The sequence below is a fragment of the Cinclus cinclus genome, chromosome Z, assembly GCF_963662255.1.
Source record: "Cinclus cinclus chromosome Z, bCinCin1.1, whole genome shotgun sequence".
Classification (NCBI taxonomy): Eukaryota; Metazoa; Chordata; class Aves; order Passeriformes; family Cinclidae; genus Cinclus; species Cinclus cinclus.
In genome coordinates this window covers 52,267,931-52,287,134 of record NC_085084.1, presented here as the reverse complement: position 1 = coordinate 52,287,134, position 19,204 = coordinate 52,267,931, and the positions used below count along the sequence as shown (strand labels likewise).

The window sequence follows — 19,204 nt, the reverse complement described above, 5'->3', positions numbered from 1 at the left end:
TTACAGGTAAAACCTTTGTTTATGAAGTGTTACACAGCCAATAGCCCTTTATAAGTGATGATTGATCACTAGTAGTACATGTTTAAGAAGACACTCAAAATCTTAGAGTCTAGGACTCATTCTTAGTGATAACAAATGTTTTTTCCAATAACAGCTGAATTTTGAATTTGTGTGTATGAAAGGGCAATTCCAATGTAAATATTGCTGTTATAAAGCAGATGAACTGCAATTGTGTTACCACTATCAATAGGACAACATTTTTTCTTTAGTAAAATACCTGAGATGAGAAATGCACGTTTTATCTGCTGGTTAATGTCTGTATTTCTCTTCAGGAAACTAATTTAATTTCACTTCATGACAGATTGACATTTTCAGTACCTTAAACATTCTTGAAAGCTGCTTTGTTCACTGCAAACCATATTTAGTATGACCTCACAATAATGTAGCACACCTCAAGTGTCATGCATGTCTTTACTGTGCACTTTGGAGCTGTGTTCATCTATACTAGACAACTGCACTTCAAGGAAAGATTTTTTTTTCTTGATAGGCAATTAGCAGTAATTAGGAAGATTCACTTCAGTAAGGTGTCAACATGAGATTGCTTAAAAAAGTTGAATGTCAGTGGCTTTAAAAGAGGGTTCTTTTCCCTGACACATAGGTATGGCATGTGAAACATGAAATGTTAATTTAACTTTTCTGCTTATTATTCATGCACAATATTATTTTGTCATTCAGATACTACACTGACAGAGTGCAAAGGGTGTTAAAATAGTGCTGCTGGAATAAAAAGAGGATTAATCTACCATTGGCCAATTAGCCAAAGGGTACTTAATGGTCTCTAAAGGCTACTGAAGTCTAACAACTAGCTAAAGCACTGGCAAAAAGTCCTCTATATTACCTTCATTTATTTGACATTTTGTGGAATAGTTAACTCCTGATAACTGCATTTGGCTGAAAAAAAAAATACAACTAAATGATTTAGTAGATTTTGCTAACATTTCAGAAGGATGAATAACAAATAAGTTCTACACTTTAGAAGTTTGTCTTGCTTTTGGGGGGTCTTTGTTTCAATTTAGGGGTGGGATATTAAGTCACCAAAGACTTCTGTTTGATATTTTGTCTTCGAGTCTAGAATACTAAGTAATAAACTACTTACAGCACTTGCATGAAAAGAACTTTGATCGAGGATTTGAAGTTATTTGCCTTTTCTCTATATGATTTCATTAAGTATTCAGCACAGCTTTTTAGTCTGGTATATATCTTTTCAGATAGCTACATACCATCTTTATTAATTTTATCTTTTTTTTTTTTCCTATGGCACATCAGGCAGAGAAAGGTTTTGATTCAAGAGAATGCAAAAGGGTCACGTTTAGTGGGATTGGCACAAGAAATTTGTCTTGGATATTGTAAATAGGTTTATCATTGTGCTATAATAATATTTGAGAGAGTGAGTAAAATCATAAATACCTAGCTCTCCTTCTGCAAGCATCCTTTGAAAAGTTCTTTTATGTTTTAATGTGTTCAACAAGTACTGCTTATTTCATATGTTTTTCATGATCAAGCTTAAACTGTGAGAAAATAGTGTTCTATGTAAAACATTTACAGAAGAAGTGTTAAATTCTAAAACAGAACCTTGTATAGGAGCTATACATATAGCAAATATATTCTATTACCTACTGTAGAAAGGTTTCTTAGATAAAAGAAAAACAAGAGTGCTAACTTCAGTTTTCTTACAGACATTGCAGTGCTTTCATCTGCCAGGATTTTAGGGTGGGAAGCTTCACAGGAAATGGGATTTTTACACATCAGAGTATATTAGCTTTAGTTTACAAATGAGTAGTAAAATAAGATTATGTCACTGCTTTAAAAAGTGTGTCAAGAATGTCTGATTTGCATCCTGGTTTATAATTTTTATACAATACATTTTGCAAATATAAATATGTGGGATTGTGTGGGTTCAGTTGCAGTACAGTATCAGCTGCTTCCAACAGAAATATTATATTCATACATGCCAGTTGCAATAGAATTGTGACTTCTGTAAAATGAGCTCCAAGCCCCTTATGGAGTGATTGTGATGCCAAGGAGCAAGAGGCCATTCCAGGAACTTCCTGTGTTTACCCATTAGGCCTTCCACACAGCTGTCTTTCTGAGCAGAGGTTTTATGGTGAAAAGCCTTGCTGAGTCATTGAAGTTTTATACTGACTACACAGATATTGAGGTTTCATCACTTACTCCTTTGTGAACAGCAGAGCAGAGTGTCATGGGTATACCAGGAGCAAGGAGATTAAGATAGATGGATGTTAAAATATTGAACCTATAAACATCTGCTAAGCCAAAAACACTCTGGAGGAGGTGCAGCAGACAAAAGCTGCTACATCACAGAGAAACAGCAGTAGGCTGCCTCTACCAACATCTGGTCTAGCTGATGTTTAAGATTCTTCTACCTTTCATCCTGGTGACCTCTTCCTCTGGAGTAAAATCTTTTTGCTCTGTCATTCAGGATTTGTATGCATGGCAGCACACACACAAAACTTTTGTTGTGTCTAAAAAAGAAAAAATTTAAAATTTTACCTAAATTTTAGGCCATAGTGGAGGACAACAAGGTAATGAACTTGTTTCTTAAGTAAATGCAAGGAATGTCTTCTAGGCATTAATATCTTGATAGTGGGGCAGTGGGGCTGTTTTGTACATTCCACATGGATTTAGATAGGTTTTTCTCATAACTGTTCAATAGATTAAAAATAAAAGAGTAACGTGGCAGAATTGTCAGTCCTGAAGTACATTCACAATATCTACATAAGTATTAAGAGTCAACTTCTGTGAAATGTCTGACTGCAATTGCGTGCATGTCTGCTTTTGCAAGCTGGGGCTCTTGTACATCTTATGCTACTTTCATTTCATCCCTGTAGATCTTATGCTGTTTCTGAATTTATCTAGATTCTTATTTTAAAATCTTTTTTCCTACCTCCTTAAAAAAGGTAGCAAAAGTAGCTAAGTAGGTTCTGTAACTGTCACCTTTAGTACCTATCCCACGGAGATCTTTTCTTTTTAAATATATTTGCTGTAATTTTTGAGACTGTAGGCAGTGCAATTCACTATGTTTTAGAACTGATGCATGTTGTCAGCAGCAGTACCCTGAAACTTCTGAGAGTCACGAGCTATCTTGGGCAGATATGGGGGCATTTCTAATTTTGAACAGAGATATTGATCTAGCTATGATTTTTTTCTTTTCTTTTTATGAATAATTTATTACAGAGACACTGAATCATGAAATTCTGCATGTAGAAATATTGGTTACACTGGAAAAATTAACATAATCCTCATATTTTTTTCTATACTAAGTCCTGTACTACTACTGTTTTTTCTTATTGAATGGTCCTCATTTTGTCTTTTACTTTGCAAATGTAGTAATAATGAGAAGAATATATCAGATTAAGGAATAGTCAATTAGAATATACAGGATCTCTTTCTTGTTTAATGATGACAGCAGACACAGAAGGAAATGGAAAGATTAGCTCCTTTACTAAGAACAGTACTTACCTCAGATACATATGTAAAATGCCCACTGACTTCAATAAGTTCACTTGGTGAATATGAAATAAATACAGTTAGAGTTTTAACTTTAAATACCAGATGAATTTTCCTTGTACCCGTGATATTTTTTTTTGGCTAATGCAAAATATACAAGCATTCTTTTCTCATTCATAATGGGAATAAACATGACTCTTTTTTATCTGTATATATGTGATCTTCAGATTATTGTCATGAGAGTGTATATTCTTATAAGCACATATATATGATTTCTTTTTCTAATGGCATCAAACTGTATAGAATCTAATTTGTAAGTTAAATAATAAACTGCTTGAAAATAGAATATTCTACTTGACTTTCACCTCTTTGTGGGGTTTTTAGTTTGCTTTGGGGGGTGGGTTTTTTTTTGTTTTGTTGGGTTTTGTAGGGGGAGGAGGGTTTGTGTGTTTGTGTTTTTTATTTTTGGTTGGATATTTCATTAGGCACCAGCATATAATCAGGCACATTTAGTTATTTCAAGCTGTCATGTATCTTCTCATGTTTCTGATCAGGATTCTTCACAATGTAAGGGTTTGGGTTTGTTTTTTTTTTTTTGCATTTTGAGGTATTTCAATACCATTTTGTACAATTGTTTCTTATGTTAAGCTACTGTATTACAGTCTTACTTGGAATAATAAAACAGCATTTTAATAACCCTTTTAAGGACCAGAGAGCTGTTAGGCCATTGTTGGATTTGTCTGACTACAGTTTTGTGAAGTTAATCACTAGCATGGAGATTATTTCTATTCCCCTTTTTACAGAACAACATTCAGTATTGTTTAAATTAAAGCTGTTATTTAAAACATTACTTCTGTACAGAACAATGTGAAATATATTGGTGCAAAGATTGAATAAGTCTTGTTGGTTGTCAGTCAAGTGCAACAAGACTGAGAGTTTGTTTGCATTATATTTATTTGAACTAAATCCCCAACAAGGCTCGTCTGCTAATTGGACTTAGCATTTACGTTGCTAAGTGAGAAGCATTTTGGCTGGAGTATAGGGTGGTAAGACCTACCCAGTGGAATAAACAACTAACATCTGTTATCCTGTCCTGCTCCAGCTTGTCTTTTACCACTTAAGTACTTCAGCCCTGGAGTCAAGGTTATGGAATGTGTGGTTCTCTGGCTATGGTGCATATACTGAAAGGGATGAAATAACACATAGGTAAAGACCAGCCAACAAGGAGATGTTTAGTGCAGCTGGTCCACTTTGCTTTAACCTCTACAAGCCCTACAAATATCAAAACAAAAGCCAAGAGAAAGCTGTATGCTTTATAGCAGTTGTCAACACAGCAATTCAAGTAAGCTTACAGTGGTCACTATTATAAGAAGTTTGACATTTATCTACCCTTAATTCTCACTGGTGTCTGAGACACCATGGTATTTCTTCATGTTCTGTGTAGAAGTAATTGCTGAATTCCAGGGAGGCTCCAGAGGTAAAACATGTTTTAACAGTAATCACTGTTACAGTTTTGTATGACAATTTTTGTTTGTCATGGTTAAAACAGCAACATATTCAGTCAAAATTGAATTATTTTGCCTTAAAATAGTTGTTTGGTTTTAGTGGTAGTAGATATCTTTTTTCTGCAAAGATTTGATTTTTGCCTGTACTAGAGAATTCAATCAACAACTATGCAATGTAATTGTAGGTAATATATACTGTTTCATTCCTCTTGAATTCTGAACTGGAGAAGCATCTCATATGATTAAGCAGAGATATTTTTTAGGATGAAATTGTGATTGTTTATTTTCTTTGTAAAACATGTGTTGACCTCCAACCTGGCCAAATGGCAACAGGAGAAGGAAGATTTAGAAGGAAAATTAAAGTTGAGAGAACATCTGTCTCAAACTGCTGGCAAGAGTGAAGCCATACCATCTCCTTCAAAGAACATTGATTTAGAGATGAAACAGCTGCAGTGCAAACTAGAGGTGACAGAACAGATTATCTAGTGCTGAGGATAATTCATATGAGCAGTAGTTCATAACTGGGTCAAGCAGACATACATGTACTGCCATACCTCCATCGTTTGTGTATCGTAGCCAATGATCAGCAGCTTAGGTGTTAGACTGCCTTTGATGGTAAGTAGAAGTGTAGCCATAGACAGAACTAAAAGTTCTAAACCAATTTCTGCAGATCAAACAGGCCAGACAAGGAGCCTTGCTGGGTTTTTGCACAATGATTAAGTCCATCTTGTTGGAAGGTGCTGTAGAATTAGTTTGATGAGAATTCAGTTGATTCCTTTCTTCCTTTAAGAAGGAGAAAAGCAATAGTTGTCTGTGAAAGGGGAGCAAAGAATTTAAGCTAATGGGGCAGCAGTGTTATGTGTGTATCAGTATTGTCTTTGTCTTCAGAGAGACTGTTTTAATTTGTATTTTTGTAGATTAGGTGGTAGGAAAATAGTGACTGGTTGATGATTCCACTTTTCAGTCTCGGGTGATTTTGTTGCATGTGAATGATGTAGAGCCTGGACTGTGTTGTTCTGAAAGCTTTCTCAGCAGGTGGCCTGGCTCAAACATTAATTCTTTTTGTCTTCTCACTGGAGGAAATATATTTGCAACAGTATGTCTTCAAGTTGTTTTTTCCCATTGTTCTCTGTTAAATAGTAGAGGAAAGAGAAAAGGTCAAAATGGTACAGCTTCATGCTGCTAGAAGACACTCCACAGTAGCAAGAAGTCTGCCAAAGGATCAGCTAAAGAAAAAGCTGTGTTCCATGGTCAGCATAGCTGACTCTAAATGCTGGATTAGCTGTGTTAGCCCACGAGATGTGGGTAATGCTCAGACCTCTTAGCTGTTGATGGTAATCATGGTATTACAGATCATGGCTATTGCACACTGGATGCATAACATCTGAATTCAGGGATTAGTAAAGGTAGGTCACATTGATAAAGAGATGAGGCCAGCGGGGAGTAACCATGAAAAGGCACATAAATTGATCTGCTTTAATTATGAGAAAGGGTTCTTAAAACCATGCACACTGTCTTCTTGAGTATTGTTTTTAGATGTGGGATTGACTAATCTGCTTCTGTTGCTGGTGAGTGGTAATTTCTGTTAATTAAGGTTGTACCTTTTAGATGAGTATCTTCATTATCCAGAAACCTAGCAGTCAACTGGTCTATGCAAGCAGGAAAAATTTTTAAATGGGGATTTATATTTTTTTAATATCTTTAGAGTAAAACCCATGCTAGAAGCCTACTCTGTTTGTCTGCCAAATGTGGACAGCAAAATAAACTGCTGAAAAATCAAAGGTTTTTTTTGTTTCTGCAGCAGAGGAAATATTTAGCAAGCATATATAAATCTGATATCAAAACTACTAGCATGACTTTTAATTCCTTCTTAAAGATATATTAAATTTTTAATGAAAAAATAAATCATGTATGCAAAACTATATTTAGGATGGAGATAGTCTGTGACCCCAAATGCTAAGTAGGAGAATAAATTCACTGGTTTCTGAATTGGATGAGAGTTTTGAATGTAAGAGCCTCAAAAGCTACTTAAATCAAGTTTCTAAAATTCTTAACTTTATTTAAGGCTAGTTTAAGTCCTGCAAGTAATTTTTAGCAGAAGAATTTGGCAAAAGGTTTTCAATTATTGTTCCAGCCCCTCTAGCTGACTTAAAAATGAGACACATAGTTATTCTCCTGAATATCTGAATGTCTAAGCAGCAAAAGCTTTCCTTATAGCTCACAATGTCCAAGTACCTGGCCTTGTTAGTTAATTTTTTTTTTTACCTTAGTGTTAGTTAATTTTTAGTTAATTAATTTAGTTAGTTAATTTTAGTTAATTGTTAGTTAATTTTTTTTACCTTGGTGCTGTCTTTACAGCGCTTGTTCATGTTGTTTGTAATGATTCCTTGTATCTTTGCCAGTAGGAAGAAATGTGTTAAGTGTGGGTGGCAAGTTCAGAAGCAAAATACCCTAAGCATGTGTCTTGGCCTCTGAACATGTGCAGAGGCCCACCTAAGTACTCAAGTTCATGTCTGGTGTGTAAACCACGTAACTGGGTACTGTGCTCTACGCTAATGGAACTCAAGCCCCACAAACAGGTCTCAGGAAACTCAGGAATATTCTGCTAGCATACGTAATTTTAACAATTTTCTGGTTATACCTCACATTATAATAATAGTAAATAGACTAGAAAAGTTATTAAGAACAGTATTTTACATCTAACTATGCACACAAGAATATATACTCCCCTTGAGGTGCACAGAGTTATGTACAATACTGCCATTAATGTTAATAAGCATTACAAGTCTGCACTGAGCAGAGAAATTCTCCTGAAGTATTGTTTACAACATGTCTGATCTGTTTGCTTATTGTTTATACATCCTGAGTAAAGAGCTGTAGTCCAGTGGCTAAATCTGTATACATGTAGGCACATATATATTTCTTGCATATGCTTAACATGTATCTTTTGGCAACACCCTTCGGAGTTCTGAAATATTTCTATGTGGTGTATTTGAGCTGCCATTTCATCAGTGGCATTCAATGCATATGCTCATATTGGTAAGATGCCTATTTAGTTACTTTTATTATTATTATTATCATTATTATTATTAATATTAACATTACATTAATTTTTTTTCCTGTTGACTGATTCAGTTGTTCTGAATTTAGGTCTTGGGTTGATGATATGTCTAATTGCCTGGAGAAATAGAGGCACTTTTTTATCTTATTACAAATGAGGAATGGCCAACAATTTTATAATTGTCCTTCACTGGAATGACATGTGCCTGAAAATTAGGATCATACCTGGTTGTTACTGAAATGTAGAATTTGTTAGTATAGACAAATGGAAATGTCTTTGTCTTGTGCTTTAAATTTCAGGAGACATAAAAACATCCGCTCTTGTAAATTGTCTTGTATTTCCTAGTACTCAAGATGAAAGGAATTATTGGACATTCTCACTGTATAGATGTAGACTCCTTATGCTGTAGAACTGTAGCATTCAAAGATGTAGTTCAAATGAAGATCCAGTTTTACTTCTCTTATCTTTTATTCTGACCATGCTGTGCAAGAGAAAATGCAGTTCTGATTGGTGCTTGCAAGTGTCCCGGGGAGCACCAATTAACCATACATTAGTAGAACAATGGAAAAGGACCGATTTTCCTCGTGTTTTCCAAGGCATGTACTCCTGCTTAAGTGTTTCGAGAAAGTAAGAATGCTCCTTTTGTACTAGTTACTTTCTAAGGACCTTCATAAAATACACGGAAATTTATTCAGATAATTTTCTTTCAAAATTTACTGTAGACAGTAATCAGATCCAGCCTGCTTTATTTATATTTTAATATTTTTCCTTACAGAATTCGAATACTGGGGTCACTAAGCAATCGACCACCATGAAGTCACTGAAAAAACCCCAATTCCAGGGGGAAGCGGAGTGGGCTGGGAGCTGCGATCCGAGTCTGGTGCCGGTGCTCTCCGTTGTGTCTGGTGCCACCCAGTGGCAGCTCTGAAATGGCTTCAGCGACTCTTCCTGGGCTCTAAAGAGAGCGACGTGTTCTTTTTACTGCAGCCTCGCATTGTGTCGCAGGGGCTTTTTGAAACTGGAGCGGTTTATGCTCAATTTGCGTTGGTTTTTTTTTTTTTTTAAGTATTATTTTCTTTTCTCTTTTTTTTTTTTTTTTTTAAACTGATGAACGATCAGCTAGCTGCAATATCTCTGTAGGCAGCAAGAATACCTTAAGTCGGAGCTCAGACTCCAGAGTAGGCTATTTTATCCTTGATGTAAGCCGAAATGAATTCCTCAGCACTGTTAAACACAGTCTTTCAAATTCAGTAATTCTTTGCCTAGGGGCTAAGAGACATGTCAAGGTTCAGATGCTTAAATAAGATTAAATGGCTAGTCTCATATTCATAAAAAAGTTCAAAAGGACAGTTGTATTTGTTTCTATTTGAATGGATTCAGGTCTGCTATTCATTTTGAAATTCAAAAATTGTCAAGTATGCAACTGATATTTTTATTCAACCTGCTGTAACTGATCTAATACTGTTCTTCAATTATATTAAAATATAAACTATAAAAAAGCTGTTAGTGTATCTGAATTTCTTGTCTGCCCAAGAGTTTAACTCCTCTAACCCTTCTGATTTTTTAATTAAAGAATGCAGTTTGCTTATCTGAAAATAGTTCATTTGAAAAATAGAGAGCCCCAAAAATGGCTAAATTGGAGATTGTTTATATCCTGTTTCAAAGTGAATTTTTCCACAAGATTTTAAATTTAAAATAATTATTGGATAGCATGTTTTCTTTATAAAATAGATGCAGTTTTTTCATAAGCTGTAGGATACAATAACCAAAATTGCAGTAAGAGCACAAAGGTGAAATAGATCAAAGAAATTTTTAGATGCACTATATTACTGGGGTTTTCTTAAATATGATGTTGACATTGTATTAACAGTGTTGTATTCCTGAACATGCTGCCAATCATTTTGCTTTCATTGGAAAAAAATACAGATAACTGGACATATTTAAGTATTGCTTATGTTTATATTTAAAAATATTAATTTGTGTTGTAATAGTGGAAGCATTGTTTAAGGCGTAATGTTCTCATTGAGCAAAGATTACTTTTGGTGCATGAGAGTTTTGGGGGTTTTAAAAGAAGTTTCTGACAAAAGCTGATGTTATTTCTAGGTTTTGCATTTTTTCTCATCTGACGCACAGGGACAGAGTTTTTTCAACTATTTCCATGTATTAGTCAGAAGAGAGGAAGCTTCCTCTCTTCACTTTCCTTTGAAAATAATTTTGCAAAAAAAAATAGTGTTTGAATGATTGTTTGAGGCATCAAAGAAATTGAATTAATTGATTTTTGTGGGCTCAGCAGGTTTCTTTTCCCTTTTTTTGATAATAGTTTAAGAATTATTGTGATTTCAGTTCAGACAAGCAAAGATCAAATCACAAATATATTGCATATTTAAAAAAGGTCTCTTTAATAAGAGACTGAAACTGAGTTTAGTGCTTGAGAACCAGGTAAATTGCAAAAACTGCATCAGCTTTCATTTTGTAAGGCTACAGGTATGATAAATTGTCTACTGCCTTTATACATTTTAGTTGCCTATTAACCAAGTTTTCTAGCATATAAACTATGATGTGCAGTCCAGCTTCTTCCCCTGCAGAATTTCTCAGTTGGAGAGGGACCTTACTATTAGAAAACATTTGATACAAGACTTAAGGTCTCTCCTAAAAGCAAATCAAGAAAATGAGAAAACCTCAAATGAAACATTAGAAAGTCTTGAGAGAAAGGTACTTCTTTCTTGCTATTCCTAGTTTTCAGAAAACCAGAAGCTGGTGGATTTATGGAAGTTATTTCAACACACTATACATAATAAATCAATATATTGCTTAAAGCAGAGAACGTAGACTTAATTGAAGGGTGTAATTCCGTCCACTATAATTTATATTAAATCAGTATATGGTGATAGCTTGAATGGATTCAGCATGATTTAATTTATCTTTGTTATAGGTATAATTAAATATTAAAGTATTCAGAACACACAGTTGCAAAGACATGCTGTAAGTAGTGGGATTTAGTTTTATGCACTGTAAGTTCATAAAATATACTAGACCTGAAACAAGGGTGATTTTACATGACATATGCTAATGAGGTCCATGCATCTCTCCTGGCTATAGTAGTTAAATGCTTTAATATGTTAATCTATTTTCTACTGCAGTGTTATGAATGATTCACAGTTTTTAGGTTGAAGTAATTCTAACTGTGTAGGTAGTGCTTCACTTCTATAGCAAATTATTTTGTCCTGCAAAATTTTAGGATTATTTCACTGAAGGTAAGAGAACTTGTATGTGGTTTAGCATATTTCTGTTATCCAACTGATGCATTGCACTTTGGCCTTCAATGCCAAAAAAAAAAAGATCATGATGTTTGGTTGTTTATCAGGTTATGCAGCTTATAACCCCAAAATAGAAATAAACAATCTGCCAGTTTGCTTTTGTTTGCCTAGAATGCAAGTGCTTGCTGAATGTCACGAGCACTATTCCTGCTTGCAGTAATATAGCATTTTCAGCTCCAAAGAGAGCTACTGTATAACCCTCCATGCTAAAGATAAGATGTTAATAAGAAATCCACAGCCAGAAAGTGAAAACATAAGTAAGCAAGGGAGCTAAGTCATGACATGAGAAAAATACGTGGTTTTGGTTTTGGATAAAAGATTTAGCATGGAATGATGTGCTTTAGTACTGTCCTTTCAGTGTTTTAAGCACTTCATTTCCAGAGAACCATATTTCATACATTATTTTGATTATTCCATATGGAAAATCAGCTTGATAAATTTTACATTATCTTCAGCAAAAGATCAATTTACTGTTACTCAATATTGTCAAGAAAACTTTGTGTTTAGTACTATGGGAAAGCTGAACGATTTCTAGGAGCATTTTTTTTTTTAATTTTACCCCCAATCAGTGCTTGCATTGCATAATCATTATGTAGAAGCTTTGCAGACTATTAACGCATAGACAGTTATTTTCTCAGCTGAGCTTGAATTTATTTTTATCCTTGACAAAAGAAATTAGTGGAAGTTGTAGTTTACTCACTTTTACAAGTACTGTAATTCTAAAATATATGTGAACAAACAGCTCTGCAAATGAAGAGCTTTTCTTTATATTTAATGACAGTCAAAACTTTATGTATCAACATTATGTGCAAACTGATCTCTACTGGATCAACAGTACAGATTTATTGAAGTCTGCAGTTTCAGCAAAAGATACTTCAGTGATGTAGTTATATATTGCTATGTAATATAGGTAGCTTAGTTCTGATTTTGTTTTAATTTTGAAGTTTTCCATCTTGATAGTCAATACTCTTGCCCTTTCATTATTTCAGTTGAAGGCACTGGCTGAAGACAAAAAAGCTTCCATTGAGTCAATGAAACAAAAATTTAATGCAGCTATGAAAGAGAAGTCTGAGTATGAGGAGATGTATCACAAAGCTGAAGATGATTTGGAGTAAAAGGTGCAATTAGTTTTGAGAGCTCCACTGTGGAACTTTTTCTTACCTTACTTTCTAATCAAAAGTTGCAAGGTCAGATTAAACTTTCAGTACAGAAAGGGATAAAGTAGCAGAAAATTGTAATCCGTTTCTCTGTTGTAGTTCAGTAACACTTCTGATATTCAAATACTGAAACATGGGCATAATAACTGAAAATGAAATTACTTTTTGCCATGGAATTTCATACTATATGTTGGAAGTGAAATATTCTGTAATGTGTGCGGGAGGTTGGTTGTTCATTCGTTTGTAATCCACAATACCTCCCCATCATCTTTTATCATAGCACTGCTTTGTCTCTGTGTTTCAGGATCTCAAGCTTACTAAACTAGAAAGCAAATTGATTGAGACTGAATGTGCAATGACTGAACTTGAAAGAAGCTGCATCTCAACAACTACATGGCTTGGCTAAACAGAGTACACAGGCTTTGGAACACTACAGAAGGAGCTGCTGCTCACCAGTGACAAAGTAGAAGAGTTCAGGACATTTGTGAAGGTTTGAATGTTGGTTTTTTTTTTTTTGTGAGTGTTCACCTGAATAAAGGGGTTTTTTTCATTGAAAGCAAAATGTAAAAATTAACCAAGGCTTTGATGCATTCTCTGTTCCAGAACAATATTTGTAGTTGCTGCAGTGTTCTGGTGTCTTTCAAAGATTACCATAACTTTTACTGGTCATCTTTTTTATAAGGCTGCCATACACTTGGTCCCAAAAGAAAGTACTTGGTTGTGTATCAGATTACTTTGCAGCAAATAAATTCCCAATGCATTTACTATAATAATTCATATCTATTGATTACTGTGAATTACCTCATGTTCCATATGCATGTGCTTCTTGTTTTAGAAGTACTATATAAGGAAGCCTCTGTGTTGCAAAATTGAAAGCAGTTTTAAGAGCAGCATGTAGAATATTGTTTCCTTATATTCCTTCTATGGAAGTGGTCACAACACCAGCCTGATAGAGTTCAGGAAAAGTTTGGACAATGCTCTCGGGCACAAGGTGCTTGGGGATGGTGTTGAGCAGGGCCAGGAATTGGACTCTGATGATCCTTGCAGGTCTCTTCCAACTCAGAATATTTTGTGATTTTATTAATGTATTTTATAATTGCTGTATACCAACTTTCAAAGAATGCTATTGCTTATTAGTCTATGAAACAGCCACTTCTCTACTGCTCTTGGATTTCTGTGGAAGTGAGCTGCTTTCAGATATGTTTGGGCAAGGCTGAAGCATTCAAAGTAAAGAGTAATGGTATTTTGGTGGACTGGAAAAAGAAAGCATATCTAGTTATCCCTTCAAGAATAACTTTCAACTCTGGGTTGAAATTTAGTCACTTAAATACTTGTGCATTATATCTTCTTTCTACCTTCATCAGATGAAAAGTCACTCTGCATTCAGACCTTTAACATTTGCCTGAAATCATCCCATGTTCAGTTTAGCTGCTAAGTTCTTATAAATTTCCTTATTAGTAAAGTCTGAATGATGCTGAATATGCTTTAGAATCCTAAATTCAAGTAATTAATATGCTAACTTATCTAAGATGAAAATAATGATTGGCTTTCATGAAAAAGTGCGTTATTTAAAAAACTAGGTACTTTATTTTTGAAGTTGATTATTAAAGTGATTCACATTTTCTTAATATTATTTTGTTTATTAATCAAATAGCAAATATTTATTAATCAAAATAAAAAGTTTGCCTTTTGATGTAACTGTTGAAAAAGAGGTAAAAAACTGATCACTATGCCTGTTTGTTCAGAAATATGCTGCCTATTCTTGAACAGACAGTAAATTTTCATGAGAGAAAATGTGCTTTCTTTTAGTACTTAATGCTTACCCTAAGAGGAAGATACTGTTGTTCTTTCCAAGAAGCTGCATGCTTATTTTTGGCTAAATATGGAAAAGCCTGAATTAATCTAATATACTAGCTATTATTTTTAATTAAGTACTCCTATTTCATTTATGACAGAGAGAATCAATTTAGTCTCCATTCATACTGCTATGAGTTTTGGAATCTCTTCGCTGAATAAAATCAAACTGGCAGTTATAGAAATAAGGAGATAAGCAAAGCATACTATCAATATTTTGCATACTTCTGTCATGATAAGTTTTTCAAACTCTAGAATATGAGAAAATAAAAGATCTTCTGTTCTCAAAAGTAAATGTAGTGAGCAGTATTACCTATTAGCAACTGTTATTATAACTTAATCCATTGTTGAATAAGATGACAGCTTCATTGTTAATTACCATGCATATTCATTAGCACTTGCATGGTTGAACTAGATTTGCACAAATGTTAATATGTAATAATAATAATAATAATAACAACAACAACCTACTTTCTTGACTGTATAGAAAGAATACACATGCATATTTCAAGTAACAGTTGTGCTGACTGCTGACTGCTGTTCCTCTGCAGAACAATTTTTTGCAAACCAAGATAGTGTCTGTAAGCAAAGTATTTTGTTTCGTTGGCTGCTAAAATCAGATTTTATTAACAATACACTGCTGTAAAAAAATTAAATCCGTGGCAATTCAGTGAATTGTGCAGTATATATGTTAAAATACCTCTTGTGTATCTGATCGTAAGAGGTACTGTGGTAATACTTATTGTAATGAGTAGCAGTACTCCTTTCTCATGAAGACTACAGCTCTTCTTTTGAAGTCTGGTGTGCTTTGTTTCTTCTCTTCCGGCTTACTGTTAGGTTTTTGTCACTCCAGTTCCAGTAATTCAAATACTTTTTTCTATATAGAGATCCAAGTTTAACCTATATATATCACTTAAAAAGGTTAACAGAATTATATTAACCTTGAGTCTTCATCTGCTATTCTGATCACTTCATAAGCTTTACTTGTTTTTTAGAGTGCAAGTGTAATTTTCTTCTCATTCTTAATTTGAATGCAGTTACTTTTTCTACCCATTCCATATCTCTTGTGACATTATATAGTTCTTTTTTAACACACAACAATTAAAATATTTCAGAGTTGCTGATTAAGTTGCTCCTGGTTACAGCTATAAATGGGAGAATAGGGGAACTTCAGAGAAGATTGTGACTGTTTATAGCAGGCAGTGTTACTTGTTTTTAAAGTTCTTGGTAACACAGAACCACAGGATCTTGGATCTATTTGGGTCAAGATAATAAGCTACAAATCTAGGGAAGAGATTTCTGGCAGAAATCCAATATACACCAGTGGATCACATTAGAGGATATGATCACTTACTGATTGAGCATATATTTGTAATAGAATGTGATAAAATGTTGCACTGCTCTGGTCATCCAAATTTGGGATACTTACACAATGAGCTAAAATTAGATTGTAGAATCTAGAACTAGCTTCCAAAAATGCTGAAAGGAATGCTTGTAAACAAAGATTGTTGTATCCAATATGTTGTGATTATTTGATTTCTTTTTGTTGGAGTGTGGAATAGGAATTGGGTATTGTCTGCTGAATGACTTTCAGTGGGAACTGACATGGCACCTGAAATAGGTTAATTCAGAGCAGATCATTTGTCCAAAGCTGTTATGAGGATGATATAGGGTAGTAGGAAATATGAATAGAAATCGTGGACTGTAACAGTTAATTAAGTAACCAGAAAAACACTGTTGCATAATTAGATGGTAGTTCCATATAAATATCTATTTCATTTTGGTTGGACAGAGAGCAAAATATTTAGAAATAAAAGACAATATGAACAAATGGAAAATAGATTATGGATAATAACCTGAAAATATAAGTAACAACAGAGTATAAAAGATGGATAAGAAGCTGAAGAAGTCAAGAGGAAATCTTTGGGTAGCAAGGCCAAGAACAGTAGTAAACAGGCAGGATTTTGAAATGTACTAATAGTACAGGTATTACAGGGCAGATGCAATCTGTTATTAGATAAAACAACTCTGTGTAAAGATAGAGAAAATGAATATTTCTGTTTTGTGTCTCACATTAAGTAGGCTGATGTCTTATGAAGATGCTGTGACATCCCTAATCTATTAGCAGCCAAGAGAAGATTTTTAACATTTTCTAGAAAGAAGTAGGATTTTTGGATTGAAAATTTTTATAGCATGCCACTTTATAGAGCTGGTTTAGAAATATTTCTCTTGCTGATCCTCATAGTATTAAAAGTTAGTGCTTATCTATTATGACACTGCCCAGTGTCTAAAAGAATTATAATATTGAGTTAATATTCAGAAAAGGCAGTATTTTATGTTCACTAATCTGACCTTATTTATGAATAAAATATTGATATGAAATGCAATTATTAAAGTATAAAAGCATGGGAATATAGTTATACTTCTTAGAGTGCCTTTATGGAAAACAAAATGTATTGAATTAATCTGTCTTTTTTCCAGAGTCAGTCCATAAAGGTTAATATTTGTTTTAATATACTTTTTTAAGATGTCTGACCTACTGCTGAGATGTTCAGATAAGAAAAAATAACTGATGCGATATCAATAGTATATTAAATGGATTAAAAATAGCTCATGCAGTTGATCTGAAAAATAAATCATAAAACATAGTTGCTTTTTAGAGTTTTCTTATGATCAGAACTTGATTATTGAACATTTTCACTAAATTCATATCCTGACAAAAATTTTCCATGTTATTTATCAAGTCTAAGAAATAATAATGAAAGTAAGGCTGTAAATATATCAACTAGGCCGTATAAAGTGCTTTTATTACAGAAAAATGCAAACTACCTGAAAGAGGGTTGCTCTGAGGGTACTTCAGATACATTTTCTAGAGCTCATGTCTTTATCCCACAGCACTTCCTTCAGCACCATAAATTCTCTTTGAATCATGCATTCCATTTTTGGTGTACCATTGCTCAGGATTTGGTGTACCATTGCTCAGGATTTGGTGTACCATTGCTCAGGATTTTCTGTAACATGTACTTTCAGATCCTCAGGTGGATCCTGCCAGCTATGTGAAGCACAGCAACCAGAGCAAAATATTCTTTGTTGTGTGTTTGTAGTGCTTGTGAGAACTCATGCAGAAAACAGCCATTGGATAAAGTTTAAAAATTGCTGTTAGGCTGCTTGTCTTTTTTCCTATTGAAAATATAGTACAACCTACTAGTTTATTACAAAACTGTCCGAATTCCTGCATGAATTCTGTTTTCTGGCATGTTCAATTTTTTCATCCTCCTCTAGACTTTGACTTACCATATGTTTCTGTTTGAGGCTTTTGTAAGCCAAGACTCAGTAGCGTCATCTGTCCCTTTCAACTTGTACATCAGAAAAACTCATATTTAATCTGTGGTGATGATGCCTACCTGAGCATGAGAATAACAGAACTTTTCTGACCTTGAGAAGGTTTGTTTCAATGAGGCATCAAAATTCAGCTGTGGCAGTAATAAATAGGTGATGGCAGCTGAATGCTTCAAAATCGGTTGAGTGCACTTCTTACTTCCATACTACCTCTGTCATTTGGGACTTGTGTGCCTTCCACAGAGGATACCCTCTGCAGCACAGTGCACATCTGGTGTGTTCTGGCATTGTTCTTGATAGGTCTCCAGTACAACCATCTGATGAAACTAACTGCCAAAATCAAGACCCAAGGCAGTTCTTTTGGCAAGCTTAATGGATCTAAGTTGGGATCTAACACTCACCCTCTTAAGACAGCTGCCCTTATTTCAGCTACTCAGAACTGGGCTTAAGCATGTCCCCCTCACTCTTCTGTTTGACATATGAATATGTTCACCAGCCACATGTGTCAGAGGACTTACTTCACCTGTGCTTGGCCAAGTGGTGTTCTGTCATTACTTGCCATTCAGTCAGTTTACCTTACATCCTAATATATGTCGGTCTCTGGTACCTCTCTGCAGTTTATCTTGAATACTGACATAAATTTTGCCATGGCATATTTCCTCACTGCTGTCATGGGCTGTAGTTCAAAATACAGGTTTAGGTAAGTTAATGCTTCTGTTGAAAAGTTACACCCCTGAGTGAACCTCAATCCACATCTCTGCCCTTAGAAAACTTCCTCCCTACTCCATTTTTGAAAAGTCATCATAGATATTATCTGGGTCGATTGTGAGCTAGTTCATGAGAATTCAATTGACCTTCTAAAAGCCCACAACACCAGCTCTTCTGTACCACAGAGGGTCAGAACAGGGACAGTTTTACATGATGGCAGGCTGAAGATACTGAGATTGCCCCTTAGTGGCAGTGCTAACTGGAAATGCTTCATAAAACTTTTTCCTGTTGCAAACAATTGGTAATTAATGACTAGCCACATTTAAAAAATCCTATTATTTGTCAAATTCCTGTTATTTACTATCCTTGTCTTTTTCTCTTGAGCTGTTCTATTTTGGTTCAAGATACAGCATAGATTTGCAAGCTAGGCAATATATTCTTTTCAGGATGGCTGTATACAGATTATGTACTATTTGGTCTTTATCTATAAACAAAATTCAAGAAATATTACAAATAATTATTTGGGTTGGAAGACATGAATATTTGTGAAATACTTGGTTGTTTTTTGTTGGGCTTACAACGTGACAGCAACACAAGTACATTGCTACTGTCTTTATTTTCAGTCAAAAAGTCAGTTCTTCAGACAGAAGGAAATCCTTGCAGGTGACTTCTAGAATTCTCCAGTTATATTGAGACAGCAAGAGGTATTCTTCATACAACTTTGCTGTTGCTGAA

At 34.5% G+C, this 19,204-nt stretch overlaps 1 protein-coding gene across 1 annotated transcript in view; it reads left to right on the top strand.

Annotated features, from left to right (window-relative positions):
- The window catches only part of CNTLN (centlein), a 138,028-nt gene that overhangs the window by 98,929 nt on the left and 19,895 nt on the right, over positions 1-19,204 (top strand). Inside the window, 7 exon segments of the mRNA XM_062513945.1 lie at positions 5,323-5,498; positions 8,870-8,994; positions 10,680-10,806; positions 12,401-12,529; positions 12,873-12,938; positions 12,940-12,991; positions 12,994-13,058. Of these exon segments, the coding sequence (XP_062369929.1) occupies positions 5,323-5,498; positions 8,870-8,994; positions 10,680-10,806; positions 12,401-12,529; positions 12,873-12,938; positions 12,940-12,991; positions 12,994-13,058 (740 nt within the window).